Source organism: Cheilinus undulatus, linkage group 1, assembly GCF_018320785.1.
Source record: "Cheilinus undulatus linkage group 1, ASM1832078v1, whole genome shotgun sequence".
NCBI lineage: Eukaryota > Metazoa > Chordata > Actinopteri > Labriformes > Labridae > Cheilinus > Cheilinus undulatus.
This window is the reverse complement of record NC_054865.1, coordinates 27,250,976-27,266,403: the sequence shown is the minus strand read 5'-3', so window position 1 is coordinate 27,266,403 and position 15,428 is coordinate 27,250,976. Positions and strand designations below refer to the sequence as shown.

At 37.6% G+C, this 15,428-nt stretch overlaps 1 protein-coding gene across 1 annotated transcript; it reads left to right on the top strand.

The window, feature by feature from the left end:
• The first annotated feature begins 8,886 nt into the window (after positions 1–8,886).
• On the top strand, positions 8,887–12,606 carry LOC121509896 (putative gonadotropin-releasing hormone II receptor). Its single transcript, XM_041787685.1, has 3 exons — positions 8,887–9,546; positions 9,821–10,025; positions 12,080–12,606. Exons 1-3 carry the CDS (start codon positions 8,998–9,000, stop codon positions 12,604–12,606), a joined length of 1,281 nt encoding a protein of 426 aa, XP_041643619.1. The 5' UTR covers positions 8,887–8,997.
• Positions 12,607–15,428: the final 2,822 nt, after the last annotated feature.

Here is a 15,428-nt window from a genome sequence, read left to right as displayed (position 1 = left end):
CTAAAAGGGCGCAGGCAAATTCATAAACAGTGGAAATGAGCTAAGGGTCAATATCATATTCTCTTTGACATTAAAGATGTTTTTTGTCAAAAAAGCCAAATTATAATGATCATGATCTATTTATACAACAAATAAAGGGCAAAGCATCCAAGGGGGTTAATACTTTTTATAGGTGCTCTATACATTATGTCAGTCTGTTAAATAAAAACCTACAGCCAGGCCTTTTGCTTAGCTTTGCATCAGATAAAAGTCATTAGTTAATGAGACGAAATTTCACAAAGTTTAAATTAATCAAGAGTTCATTATAATCTACACTTTTGCACGACTACAGAAATAATGAGTAGATCTTGATCTTTATAGGTGCAAACCATTTTGTCACATTACAATTTTAAGGAGGTCTTGTTTATCAACATGAATGTGCTTCCAACCCAACATAAATGGATATGGAAGCAAAAATCAAAATAGTTTGCTATAAAGGCAACATTTGAGGAGGAATGATTTTTGCCAGCTCTATATATCATTTATATAACCTGCATTTTTTATTGTCACCCTAAAACAGATTTGTATCTAAAGTAAATCTTAAACAGAAGCTTAAAGAATAAGGTTTAGATGGTTAGAAAGTTTGGTATAACATAAAGTTAAAACATGGTTTTAAATGATTTAGAAAATAAGCCTTATTGGTTCACCCCAGTTGTAACACCTTGTATTTTCCATGTGCTATGACCAAGAGGCCATCAGGAGAGCAGAGAAAAAGAACATGTATAATGACCAGTCAGCCTACAATGTGGCTCTGGTGCTGACACTGTGTAATTAGTGAAAGCAGAGTAACTAATGACAGCTGAGCGAGGGCGACTCCCACTCTTATTAACACATGCAGCGAACATGAAACCCCATGCTGGCCAAGAGTCAGTACCTGCCAAAGCTCTTCTCCTCATGTCACTTCTAGAATAAAAGTGAATGTTATGGTTATGGTTCTTCCTTTCCTTTCTTGTCTGTATGAAGACCAAAGGCATGGACTCAAGCTGATGAAGCTGCAATGAAAGCTGTAACCTCAGCTAATGAAACACCGTGCTGCTTCTGTCAAATGGCTGAAGCATGAGCTTGTCCTGCCAGCAGGAGTTACACAGTCTGATTGATTTATTCGTCTATGCTGATTGGCTCTTCATTGATAATGAAATCAGTTCATCAAGCTGTTTACATGCAACAGCAAAGTTTTAATTTTAACTGCAGTTTTGCATAAATGAACAAACCATCACGCTGAAAAGATCAGTCTTTTATCGTTCTCTGATAATGCCATTAGACAGTATAGTAAATCTGTTGGTTCTCTTTCCAACAGTTACATCACAAAGACATATCATTTTTGGTTAAATTACCCTAAATGGATTGAACCAACTTATAGAGACAGGAAACTTCATTGAGAAGGAAAAGTGAGTTACCACCAATATCCAACTTTTTTCCATCAAGAAGCACGTGAGATGCTTTGTACCTGTTGATTCGTTAAGAGAAAAATTAAGTCACTTTTGAGCTGTAATCACATTTGATAGTTGTGAACTGTTTTAAAAACATGACAAGACAACGGCTGTCATCGTTGAAAAATGCAGCCAAAGCAGAAGAGCAAAATACTGCTGTCAACTTGATATTTACTGCAAATGCCAGGGAATCTCCAAAAACATCAATGTTAATACTTTCATTTTTACAGCAGAAATACATGAGTTAACAGCCATTTACAGACAGATTTTGGTCTGAATCGCATGTCTTTTTTTTTTAGTATATTGTACAGGGTTTACATTTGATGATTCATCTTTTTTGATATTTTGGCTGAAGGTTATTCATATATATGGGTGTGATTGAGCCGACAGACAGTTGGATATAGAGTAGCTGTCAGCTATAGGCTGACTTAAAGTTAGTCTGACATTTTCAATTTGGCAAACACCATCATTTGGCACAGAAGCTCTTTGAGAAACTAGCAAGTGATATCACTTACACTGCACCCATGTTTCAAACATGGTCCTAAGAAATTCCCTGTAATGCAGAAATCATTAACTTATTATTTGAAAGCTTAGAGTAGGCTGAATACATGAAATCATGTAACATCGTGGCACTTACAGCACCTATGAAAAGTATTCAACCCCTTGGATGTTTTACACTTTTATTGGTTTTTATAACTCAGTCACGGTCAAAATAACTTGACTTGTCTGACAAAACAAATTCTAAAAACAAAACAATTTGAATATCAAAGTGAAACCAGATTTCTACAAAGTAATGTCACTTAAATAAAAATAAGTGACTGCATAAATATTCACCCCCCCTTAAAGTAACTGACATAATTCAACAGAGATTCTTCTATTTTTTTTTTTAGTAGTCTCACAGTGAAAACAGGGATCACCTGAGTGCAGTGAGTGTCTCTCATATGACTGTAGTATAAAGGCACCTGTGTCTTAAAGGTTAGGTCACTGGTTAATCAGTATTCCTGGCTACCATTACACCATGAAGACAAAAGAACATTTTAAGCAACTCAGAGAAAAGGTTATTGCTAAGTATCCAAATTGTATTGAACATGGTTAATTTATAAAACCAATTAAAGGGTAAACATCCAAGAGAGTGAACACTTTTTATACTGTAGACCTAAGATCTCAAGTTTCACTTGACAGAATTTCATCAATACCAAATTGTTGTGCATGTTGATTCAAGGTAAGACCAAATGTTCATAAAGAAGTCAATATGGAAAAATGATCTGTTTGAAATGTTTGTTACAGTTTTTATTGTAATTTTTCATGTTGAAAATAAGTATATGTATGAACCAAAGGCATATGCTCTCACTAAATTGATGAACAGTTCAGAGTTTATCTTTCCCGCTTTAAGGCTTAGAATCAAAAATGGGTGTGAACTGAGAGAACTGAATTGTCATGTGACACAACTTCCCTTTAAGAGCTTAGGGTGAGTAAATCCGGAAGAGCATGGTGACAAATAACAGCCTGTTTTGGGTCAGCATGTTCTCTTCCCTTCCAGCCGTGGGTTAAAAATCTCACCATGTATCTTTGTAAAATTGGAACAAAGGAAATTGATCCATCTGAATAAATGAGAACGGAACCTGCAACATGAACACAAGGACATCACAAATGAAAGGACTGTGCGTGTACTGCAGGAGTTAAAAGAGGATCAGAGGAAACGCCTTCAGTTGTATAACATTGCCAGATCAATCCTCAGATTTTGGGATCTTTTCTGAATATATAAAAATGCTAACAAGAGTAGTAGACTACTTGTATTTTTTATACAGAGCATTTAACAGAGAGGCTCTTTGAGATATGTGTACATGTTTTAATTTAACATAAATATGGAAATGTAAAATATGGACTAAATAAAAAGTTAATCTATAAAATAGCATTCTAAATGATAAGTTCACAATCATACAGTCTTTGCAAGTAAATGACACTTTACTTAAAAAAGCTGACTTTCATCAAAGTGTGCTTTACAATATAGAGACCATAACAGCCTGATGGGAGATGTGTTTACTGTAGATGACGCATGTTTCCAATTTCACAGTGAACCATTCAACCTCAAGTTAAACACTGAACTCTAAAACAATATACTACATTTATCTGGGTTGAGCAAATAGTACTCATCTCAATGTAAATAAGTTATAAATCATGTTGAATGACAAGACTTCCAAAGTAGGGGTTAGGACACGTATGAAGATGCCATAGGATGAGTCTGCCTACAGTGTTGGCCGGGGCCCTCCTAGCTGTGATTTATTGATGTATCAATGTAAGTGTGTTGAATCAGTGGCATTGGTGCTAGCCTCCTGACTGAAAATAGTCTCAAGCTATTATTGGACTCTGTTATTTTTTTTTTATGCCACTCTATGCCTTTTGTTGCCTCTGTTAACCAATTTTGCCGCCATTATTGTTACTGTTACTACTTACGCCTTTTCACCATTTCTAATACATTATACATTAATACATACATTAATAACATTTTTGCCAATTTGAATGGTGTTTCACCTCTTTTTCTGCCACTGTTAAAACATTTTTGCCCATTAGAACCCATTTTCACAACTTTTTTAACTCCTTCTGCCCTTTTGCCACTCCTGACACTTTTTTTTTTGCCAACTTTTGCCTATGTTTTTGCTTCTCTAAACCAAATTTTGGCACTCTTAGCATTCTATGGTACTAATTACCAATTTTTGCCACTTTAAATCCCATTTCACCCAGTTTGTATGTGCATTTTTGACTTTCAAACCATTTTGCCGTTTTAAAAATCCTATTCCACCACTTTCTTTTGCTTGTTTTTGAAACTTCTAACCCATTTTTGCCACTTTACTCCTTTTGTTTTCTCCGTTTTTGCATCTATGAACCCTTGACACCATTTTTGCAATGATTTTTTTTTTTGTTTTTGCTAATTTTAACCAATTTTTACCACTTTAGATACATTTTTGCCCCTTTTTGCCTTTTTATGCCCCTGTAAACCCACTTTTGCCACTTTTAACCCATTTTAATTCTGGTCAAAGAAGAGAGGTTCACAGGAAAGTGGGAAAAACATGTTCCATTGTAAAGTTAAGCTGTAATAACTTTATATAAATTTGTATGATTATAAATATACATATCATGTTGAATGGAATCATCTGATTGGACCCCAGAAAGCCCCCAGTCAGCCTTGATCCTTAGAGAATAGGGGAAAAGCATACCCAAACTGTTCTGTTAAGAAAAAGGGGGAATCATTGGGATTTTTGACAACAGTTCAGAGTTTATGTTAAGTCTCAGAACTACTGAGTTGGTGAAGACAACTCTTTAAAAGTAAAAGATTTCCCATGAAAATAAAATAAGTCATACTTCTGTGTTCGCAGACTGAGAGGGTTACAGATGTTTCTTTCGTGACCTCTGAATTTGTGTTTCAGTATTGTGTTTTGAATTCTCTTACATGTTGTTTCACTTACAGCTGAGTTCATATTTATTTTTCAAGGAGACAAGAATCCAACCTGACATGAATGACTTCAGGGAATAAAGAGAAACAGAGCACAGCTTTTATTCATCACCCTTGCTCAGCCGTAAATGTACCCTCACTTAAACCCTCACATTTCACACAACCATTCAGCCTCTCCATGCACCTTCGATTATGTAATTACAGCCAGTACTCACTCTACCTTTTTAGATGTGACTTTCAGACTGGAATTTATAGGTAGCAGGAAAACGTGAAAAAATGAACACTGCTTTAATTAATCTCTGTCACCTCTCCTCTCTTTGCCATGACCAATAGTGTTCAGCTATCAGGGGGACATCACCATGGAAACAGAGTCCAGACAAATTAATTAAATGATTTAACCTGAGCAGTTCCTTTAAGGAAAAACAAAGGATAAGATCACTGTCCATGGATGGACCAAACTAAAGGAGTGTAAGAGATAATAATATGAATGTGTGCCCTGGGAGAAATGATAAGTCTCCTGAGAATGATCATTTACAGCACACCCCAATTGTAAAATCGGAATTTCGAATTGATTTGATTGATCTGTTGTTGGTTGATTTTGTTGTATGTTTTCCTCACAAGATTTGAAAAAAAAAAACAACAACATTAGAGTTTTTCCCTTCTGCTGATGTTCAATCATACAAGCATCACGTATGTTTAATCCTTTGTATTTCATTTCTTTTCTTTCTTTCTTTCTATCTTACTTCTACTTAAATGAGCATGAGGTCAGTCAGACCACACCCCCGGGTGCTCGTTACGCGGCTGTGATTGAGGCGCACAGAGACACGCTGGGTGCCAGAGGAGCGGGACACACTTTACGCTCTACCCGGGGAATCCTACACCAATTTACTGAGAACAAGTAGAAAATTGACAGAAACCATACTACCTTCCTGTTGGCCTGATATTTGAAGTGTAACACGTGCGTAAAGGCTAATAGCACAGCCTTCTCCATTGCGCATGGAGGTAAGTTCGCTGTTTTCTCTCACCACATGACCTGAGTAGTTTATGTACGAGGGAACATGAATGTCTTGGGTGATTTTTTTTTTTTTTTTTTTTGCAGATGTAAAACATAAAAATCAGCTCGCTGTGATGTAGCCTGAAGTGAATCGATTCTGTATGGATGAGGATTAAAACAGATTATTTCTATTCAATACAATCAATGGAGCAAGTGAGCTGTTAGTGTGAACCTGCAGTTGAAGAATAATAAGCATGCCTTCAACTTTGAAATTTAAATATCTAAATAAAATGTGTGTCTAAAAGTGCCATGTTAAAAATTTCGAAGAAAGAGAGGAAGAGTAAATGGATGATTCGCGCGCATGCTTGAGGGCGCGTGCAAGCCAGGATACAGGATTGTTTGATAAAGAGCAGTGTTTATTATTACATCACATACATTAAGACATCTGCACTATCAATAGGTCCGTCTTGTGTTACTGATAATTACATATAAATAAAGTTTGCATAGCATAAAAACACGGCTCACTTAAATAATATGGACTAGTAATACAAATAAAGTTTATTTTTATCATTCTACCAAGCTAGTAGTGTTATCCCAAATATAACTATAAAGCAAAGCAATAAAATGCACGTGCAGTCAAATAATGATGAAACAGAAAGAGCATTTATGATGCTGTGCTGTTTTGGTAAGTTATGACATAAAATTATTTTTGTTTTTTGTTTCTGTTTGGAAAATTAGTATAAATCAGTGTTTTGCTCATAGAATCATTTACCCTTAGTCGCTGACAGTCAGCCTTGCTTTGTAGACACACTACTAGACCTCTGCAGTATCAAGGGCTACAGACCAATCCTTTATTAAAAACAACACTGATTGGAATCTATCTACACATGCCCTATGGTGGTGTGATTTCATATCAGAGGTTTTAAAATGTTTTTTTTTTCTCTCATTTAAGATTCCATAACAAATGGATTTGGATTTTTTTTCTTTAAATGATGATGATTAAACAAATACTGGTATCGCATGTATTTATCCGAGGTTGAGACAAATAAGGGAAAACACTTAATTTGTGTCCCTCATGCTTCTTTGTTTGTACAAAGTAATTCTAAACCAAATACAGTTTTTTATAAAAAGTATTTCCCCTGGATGTTTTACTTTTCTATTGATTTTATAAATCAGTCATGGTCAATGTAATTTGGCTTATTTACTTAACAAATACATCTTTTTAATTTCAAAGTGGAAACAGTTTTCTTCAAAGAAGTTTGAATTAGATGAAAATATGAAGTGTAAAATAAGTGACTGCATAAGTCTTCTCCCCCTTCAAGTCAGTATTTAGTAGATGCACCTTTGGCAGCGATCACAGCACTGGGTCTTTGCAGATAGGTAGGCAATTTTACTCCATTCTTCTTTACAAAACTGCTTAAGCTCTGTAAGGTTACACAGGGATCAGGCACAAACAGCCATTTTCAAGTCCAGCCACAAATTCTCTATGGGGTTGAGGTCTCAGTTTTGACGTGACCACTCCAGAACATTCCCCTTGTTGTCTTTAAACTGTGTCTGTGTAGCTTTGCTGTACGCTTCAGTTCAGTTGTCTTGCTGGAAAATAATTTTTCTCCTTAGTCGTAGTTCTTTTGCAAGTGAAAAACATTGTCCTCCAGGATATTCCAATATTTTGCCACAATTATTTTGCCCTCTATCTATTCAAACCTTCCAGGGTTTGCTGCTGAAAAGCATCCCTACAGCATAATGCTGCTACCACTGTGCTTCACAGTGGGGATGGTGTGTTTGTGGTGATGTGCAGTTCTGTGTCAACCAAAGAACACTATTTTGGTCTCATCAGACCAACGAATGTTCTTTCACTTGACCATGGATTCTCTCACATGCCTTTTGGCCAATTCTAGTCAAGATTTTCTTCAACAGTGGCTTTCTTTTTGTCACTCCCCCATAAAGCTTTGACTGGTGAAGAACCCAGGCTACAGTGGTTGTATGCAGAGTCTCTCCCATCTCAGCTGCTGAAGCTTGTAACTCCTTCAGAGTAGTCATAGGTGTCTTGGTGGCCTCTCTCATTAGTCTCCTTCTTGCACTCAGTTTGTGAGGACAGCCTGATCCTGGCAGATTTACCATATTCCTTACATTTCTTGATGATGGATTTAACTGAGCTCCAGGGGATGTTCGGTGCATTGGACATTCTTTTGTATCCATCCCAAGACTTATACTTTTTGATAACCTTTTCTCTGATTTGCTTGTAGTGTTCTTTTGTCTTCATGGTGTAATGGTAGCCTGGAATACTGATGACCCAGTACTGGACTTTCCAGACACAGGTGTCTCTATACTACAGTCACTTGAGACACATTCACTACACTCAACTGATCCCTTTTTCACTGACTTCGAGACTACTACTACTGGCTGAAAAAGATTTCCCCAAGTGTTTTCGAGCCTGTTTTCTAATATCAGTCCCAGAATGATGCTACCAATTAAACTACTTACCTGTGAAATGTTCTAGGTGTTTTCTGAGCATAACACAACTTTCCAAGGCTTTTCTTACTCCTGTTCAAACTTTTTTGGAGCTTTCTGCAGAAATTCAGAATGTCAGTGTATTTCTGAAAAACAATGTTTTATAGGTTTTAACATTAAACATCTTGTCTTTGTGCTGTATTAAACTGAATATAAGTTGGAACTGAATTTCAAATCATTGTTATATATTTATTTGTGGGCCTTTATTTGATGGTTTACGGTAGATTGTGAAGAATGGCAATTAGAAAAACAAACACTCATAAAATTCCAACTAGAGATGTTTTGTTTTCATGATATTTAACCCTTAGAGTTTGTCATCTTTGTCCTTCTACTTCACTGAACTGGAATGAGAGAGAGGCTTTCATACAATCTTATTACTTCCTCCTGATAAGCTGCTGTGTTATTCATCCCTTGGATGTTTGCATTCTGTTGCTACTCAAATCAGTTTGCATGTTTTTTTCCCACTTCATAGCCTCTGACTCATCGCTCTTGTAGCTCTCTGATTCCCTCTTCTTGCTCCACAGTGTTGATCTGAATGAGCAGAATGCGTCTTTCCTGGCAGGCCTCAGAAGATGAACATCTCTCTGGTTGACTCTGGAGCCACCATGTATCACCTGACAGTAGACCACCAGCCAAATGCCAGCTTCAACTTTTCCTCGCCTTTGTCTAATTGGACCAAAGGGGGCGGTGCCCTGCAGCTGCCGACATTCACCACAGCAGCCAAAGTCAGGGTCATCATCACCTGTATCCTCTGCTGTGTATCGGCCTTTTGTAACCTGGCAGTTCTGCGGGCAGCTTTCACCAATGGGAAGAGAAAATCTCACGTCAAAGTGCTTATCATGAACCTCATGGTTGCTGATCTGCTGGTGACCTTCATAGTGATGCCTTTAGATGCTGTGTGGAACATCACAGTCCAGTGGCTGGCGGGGGACTTTGCCTGTAGGTTGCTCATGTTTCTTAAACTACAGGCCATGTATTCATGTGCCTTTGTCACCGTGGTGATCAGTCTGGATAGGCAGTCTGCCATCCTTGACCCTCTAGCTATCAACAAGGCTAGGATGAGGAACAGAGTCATGCTCACTGTGGCTTGGGGCATGAGTGTCCTGCTGTCAGTCCCTCAGGTAAGGTTAGGTGACCCAGTTCACAATAAGATCCAGAAGTCAGCACTGCCTTTCATTTGACAAAAGAAACATGTATTTTTGAAAAGATGTCAAAAGGATGTTTGCATTTACATGCACATTTGCACATGCCCACTTTAAAAACCATAAATAAGCATTAACATAACACACTATCTTTAATTAGACAGTAAGGAAAATAGAATAGAGAATAGAATAGAGGAGTAGCTATGGATGTAACTGAGGTGTCTAATGTCTAGTTGGTTATTTCTTTGTTCAGATATTCCTGTTCCACAATGTGACCATCGTTGATCCTGAGGACTTCACTCAGTGTACCACACGAGGAAGTTTTGTTATGCACTGGCATGAAACAGCCTACAACATGTTCACCTTTTCCTGCCTGTTCCTCCTGCCACTGGTCATCATGATAACCTGTTACACCAGGATCTTCTGTGAGATCTCAAAGCGACTGAGAAAGGATAACTGTAAGTTCAGACACAACTAAAAGTCTTGTTAAATCTTAGTTTTGAGACACCTGTCAATATAATTATTTTGTTTCTCCTGCAATACACGGGACTGAAACCACATCATCTGTGTGAGCAGCAGTGAAACATTAAGTTAGATATCTTGTTTTTAAATCCTGTTTTCATGACATAAAGCAACAATATGTAACTTTTACATCTTTAATAATAGTTCAAAGCTAAGCTGACACTACTAGAGCTCAGCCAGGAGAATAGAGTCTTCTCCATCTTGAGCCCTGGTTGCCCTTTTAAGCACTGACTTTTGCTGCAGGTTGTGGTTCTCATGCTAGAAGTGCATATAGCTCTATAGCACTAGTTCACACACCAGCATTTAGCTAAAAAGAAGCCAGTTGACCTGTCTTGATTCACACCCTAGAAAACAAGAGGATGGTGACAGATGAAACTAAGTTTACTTACACATAAAAAATACAAAAACATTGTCTCTTTCTTTCCTTATAACAAATTGAATTCTCCTTGATCAATTGCTCTTGGAGCAAATAGAGCTTTAAAAGCAAAATACAGTAAGGATTCACAGATAAAAATAATACTTAGAAATACATGAAATAATAAAAAAAAGAAAACGGATCATGGATGTAGGTTAAAATATAATGGTGCCCTGACGGTATCTAAGAAAATTAACTTAAGAATCACTTACAATTAAAGATTTAATACCTACAGCCTTCTGAAGGATCTACTTCAGTCAGGCCCACTTTGTCAAGAAGCCTATTTGGAAAGCATCAAGCATGTTCCTGCTCTTCCTGTGATGATAAGGAGAGCCTGCAGCAGGAAGAGAAGCAGCAATAAACCCAGAGCAGAGTAGGCATAAATGACGGCAGAATGAAATTAAGCAAGATGTAGCATGAAAGAGGAGCTTGGGTGGAGGGCGGTTGCAAAATGCAGCTTGTAGAGGGAGTAGCAAAATCCCAAAATTAGAACCCCCCCCCCCCCACACCACCACCTTTCAGAAAATGTGTGTTGAAACAAGCCATTCTCAGATTTTTCCCTCATGACCTCATGTGGGGAGTTAACCCTGCCCCCAGGCTCAGTTGGCTGTCCCCACTTGGAAGAATGTTCCACCCTCCTCTCCTGATCCTCCAGTCAGCTGGCAGCTGAGAGGAGGTTCAGGAGAGCCACATTAAAGCCCTTTCACACCGCGGCCAACTCGCCGCCTCCAGTCATTTTAATGAGGGACGGGCGGCAGATGGGAAGCGGTTTTAAGCATGCCGGTAGGACCCAGAAGCGGTCACAAAACTCTGCCACTCAGAGTTCAGCGTGTTGAACTTTCTGGTGGCAGCCGCTTGGCGGCGGCCAAGGAGGGAGAGAACCCGGAAAAAGCAGGCTTCAGCAAACAATGGAGGAGCTCATAATACTGGTGTATCATGAATATCCTGAGCTCTACAACACGGCTACCGTCGTACAAAGACAACTAGAAGAAAAATTGTGGAACCAACCATTGAAACATATTTTCTAGGGGGAATTATTTTGATGACAGAACTGTAATTTTCCCTTCGTTTTCTAGTACATTATACATGTTAATATACGGAGATTGTGAGTTACTCTACTTGTTTTGGGGGAGGGGTGTGTGATGGACTTGTGGGTGGGCTCTGCTGTGACATTCACCAAAGCACCTCTACGTCATTGCTGCCTCGTAGCAGCCGCTTTGAAAAACGCACTGCATTTCGGGGGACTCCTCCGGCAGGGAGGCGGTTTTCAAGCTAGTTACCGCACGGTGGTGTGAAAAGGGCTTAAGCCCATCCAATTTCTGAGAGGGGCGGAGTCAGGGGCAGAGTCCGACAGCTTATTACCATTTAAAGCCACAGACACAGAAACAGCTCGTTCTGAGCAGGGCTGAAACAAAAGGGTTTTTAGACATACAAAAATCCAATCCTGGAGTGTTTTTACAGCAACAAACCTCACAGGTATGTTTTGGGGACCTCTGAGACCAATATAAACTTGTCTTAAAGAAGGAAAATATGGGACCTTTAATAAAATTACTTTAATTTCTGTTCTGCTCACAGTGCCCACCAGTGAAGTGCACCTGCGCCGGTCAAAGAATAACATCCCCAGAGCCCGGATGAGAACTCTAAAAATGAGCATCATAATCGTCTTGTCATTCATCATCTGCTGGACTCCGTACTACTTGCTGGGTCTGTGGTACTGGTTCTTTCCAGACGACCTGGAGGGGAAGGTCTCCCACTCACTGACACATATTCTGTTTATTTTTGGGCTCTTTAACGCCTGCCTGGACCCCGTCATCTACGGCCTTTTCTCTCTTAGCTGCAGAAAGGGGCTCCAAAGGTTTAACTGTAACACCACCGCAACATCAGAGCTGGATAATACCACAGTTACAACCACATCTTTCTCTGGCCCTGCTCACTCTTTGCCAATGAAGAATGATGAGCCATACCCTAAAAGTCAGGAGAGGATCATGTTATGTAGTGGAAACTACAGCAAAATAGACTTCTTGTCAGCAGGCAGTGGCAATTTAATGGCAAACGATGCAAAGATTGAACAAAGCCAGTCTAGCCCTACCTGCATCATGTGAGGGGGGGTACAGAGACTCTGGTTCTCATAATGGTGGATTAATTGTTTAATTTATTTTGATTAATCTGTTGTTAGACTATCTCATGTGTTTTCCCCAGTGTATATTAGATATTGTGTCTTTTTGGCTCATTTCACCATTTGTGACATGTTTCTGTGTCAACACAAAGTAAAAAAAATCACAACCGCTATAGGTTATATACGAAACTTAATATTTCTTTAAGGAAGGAGAAAAACACAAGACAACATTACTAAGACATTAAAAGCTTCTGTTATAAAGAATAGCCTAGCTCATAGGGGGTTGTGACCTGTGTCCATCTAAAATTGAATGTCTCCATCAGGATTTGGAGCGCCATTGTGAATCTGTTGCAGCTAGAAAGGCTCATATTCATAGGGTCTCTTCTGCTAATGTGCCAGTGCTTCAGCAGTGACGTGTGACTGGAAAATCCCAGAGGAGATTGCCTCCTGTTAATTAGTGATGATTCAGAATAAGATTCAGAATAGAAAGCATTTTTACCACAGCAGAGACAAATTGATGTATTATTAAGGATGAATAAATTCATCATCAGAGTTTCATGGAATAAGAGTATTTAGAAGTTTTCTTCTTTTGTGCTAAACAATGAATGGGTGAATAAGGATTTCAAGAACAAAGCTGTTAACATCTTGTCTGATTAGCCTTATATAAGTGGACGATTCATGTAGAAAAGTGTACTTCAGTGGAAGGTTTTGTGTGTCAGTAAGACTGCCCAACATAATTTTAAACCAAGATAAAAACTAAACTAACTATCTCTACTAACCCATGTTTACTTTTTCTTATGCTTTTTAGCAAGCATTAAATCTTTTCACATTACGATCAATTAAAAAAAACAGTAGAATTGGTCCTGATTTTAAATATGACTCTGAATAAACATTTTCTTCTTTATTTTCCTCAGCTGATTCTTTTTTCAAACAAAAATGTGTTACTAAAGTTAAAATTGACATTTAACCAGGTTCTTTGAATGCACCACCTGGGCTTTGACCCCTCTCTCAGCGTGCAGGCGTGGCCTCTTGGCATTGATCCTCTGTGAAGCTTCGTAGAAATTTTAATGAGGCTTTCATACATATCAAAATCTCTGTCTGTATTGTTCTCATCTGACAGGAACAGAATAACAATACTGTCTTATAAGCCTCTGCAGACAGGACTATGATGATGCAGCATGGCAGATAAACTGTGCTAAGAATTGTGGGGATGCAAATGAGCACAACAGCTTGGCAGTGCGGATTAATTAAAGAAAAACAATATGCTCTCTGTTAGATTAAAATCTCTCTCTCTCTCTCTCTCTCTCTCTATATATATATATACTTTTTTGTTTGTTTTTACAAAATGACGAATTCTGTGGTTAAATAAAATGTAGCTGTTTCACCTTGGTTGACCAACCAGACATGTAAAGTGTACCGTTCACCTAAGCAAAACTGCATTAATCATTAAAAAAGCAATAACCTCGTTTATCTAATTTGAAAGTATGTTGGCACTTTATTGCAGTTTCACCAACTGAAACACTGATTGTTTCAAATTTCAAATTTTGTTATTGTTAGAAAGTGGACACACATACTTTTAAAATAAAATCAAAAGTTTAATGGTAAAATCAATTTCAGCAGCTTTACATTCGTTGTACAATCTGACAGTGAAAGTGTACCCGTCCACATGTGACTGAAAAGAAGTGTTTATATCTCTACTTGAAAATGATCAACACACCATTTCATCTGGCCATGAGTCTCAGCTGGGGTTAAATGATAAATTATGCTACAGTCTGTTTTAATTCCCTTATTTGAAAATAAAATACCCATGATTACAGTTGCGCTGACATTTAAGAACTTGCAAATTCAGGGACATAAGCTTTTTAATCATCTTACTTTGTATTGATATATTTTAATAATATTTGTTTATTTCAGAGACCATTTTTTAATAATACCAGCAATCTGTTCATGTACTCAGATGATCCCAACACCTTACATTTTTAGGGTTTGAGATGCCAAAATATGAAGTTATTGATATTATTTAAAAAAAACTGAAAATGTATTTAAATGAAGTGGGTTTCAGAGAGCACAGCGATATATGCCATTAACTGATATATATTTCAAAAGGAAATAATGGATTTGGACACAAATACATGCATGTCAGGTCACTGTCCTGTGTACATTAACATTTCTCTATTTATAACTAAAAAAGATGTATTTAGAATATAAAATAAAGATAAAAAAACAACAACTTTTTATTAAATAGTATAAATTATAATATAAAAAATTCAGTTATGAGGGACAAGTTAAACTTCTAACTCTCCAGTCAAAGCACAGAATAAGTTTTATCTCAGACTGCTGCATAACAGGACATCAAATTTTGATTAAATATGTTTTAAAAAGCACCTCAAGCTTACTCTTTGCACCCCTTCCTAGTCTTTTTAATCCTCTTAGAAATATGACATATGAAACATTGAAATTACCCAAAGGCAAAAAAGAGCTAATGTGCCATGACTAAAAAAACAGCCCAGTCACAGACAGCCTGAATACACTCATCTTTAAATATACAAGCCAGAGATGGCCCCGCAGCAGCAGGGATTCAAATATGTTAATGTGTAACTCAACACGAAAAATAATGTATGGACTCATTCATCAGCATCATAGATACAATCAGTGAATATACATCTTTAAAGCAAATTGAATTGAAAAAAGTTTTCTTCATGCTGCAATGTTACAGTTCATTGTAGGAGATACTTAATGGGGATAAACTGGAAATTTAAAATAAAATTCTTTGCTAACGTGTTCCCCTGAAGTTGTATTCAAATTGAC

What these genes read in the sequence shown, in the direction of transcription:
- LOC121509896 (XM_041787685.1), top strand. Translation starts at nt 8,998, where the DNA reads ATGAACATCTCTCTGGTTGACTCTGGAGCCACCATGTATCACCTGACA. An exon ending in TCCTGCTGTCAGTCCCTCAG is followed by an intron (nt 9,547 to 9,820) that starts GTAAGGTTAGGT and finishes TTCTTTGTTCAG; the next exon opens with ATATTCCTGTTCCACAATGT. An exon ending in GCGACTGAGAAAGGATAACT is followed by an intron (nt 10,026 to 12,079) that starts GTAAGTTCAGAC and finishes TTCTGCTCACAG; the next exon opens with TGCCCACCAGTGAAGTGCAC.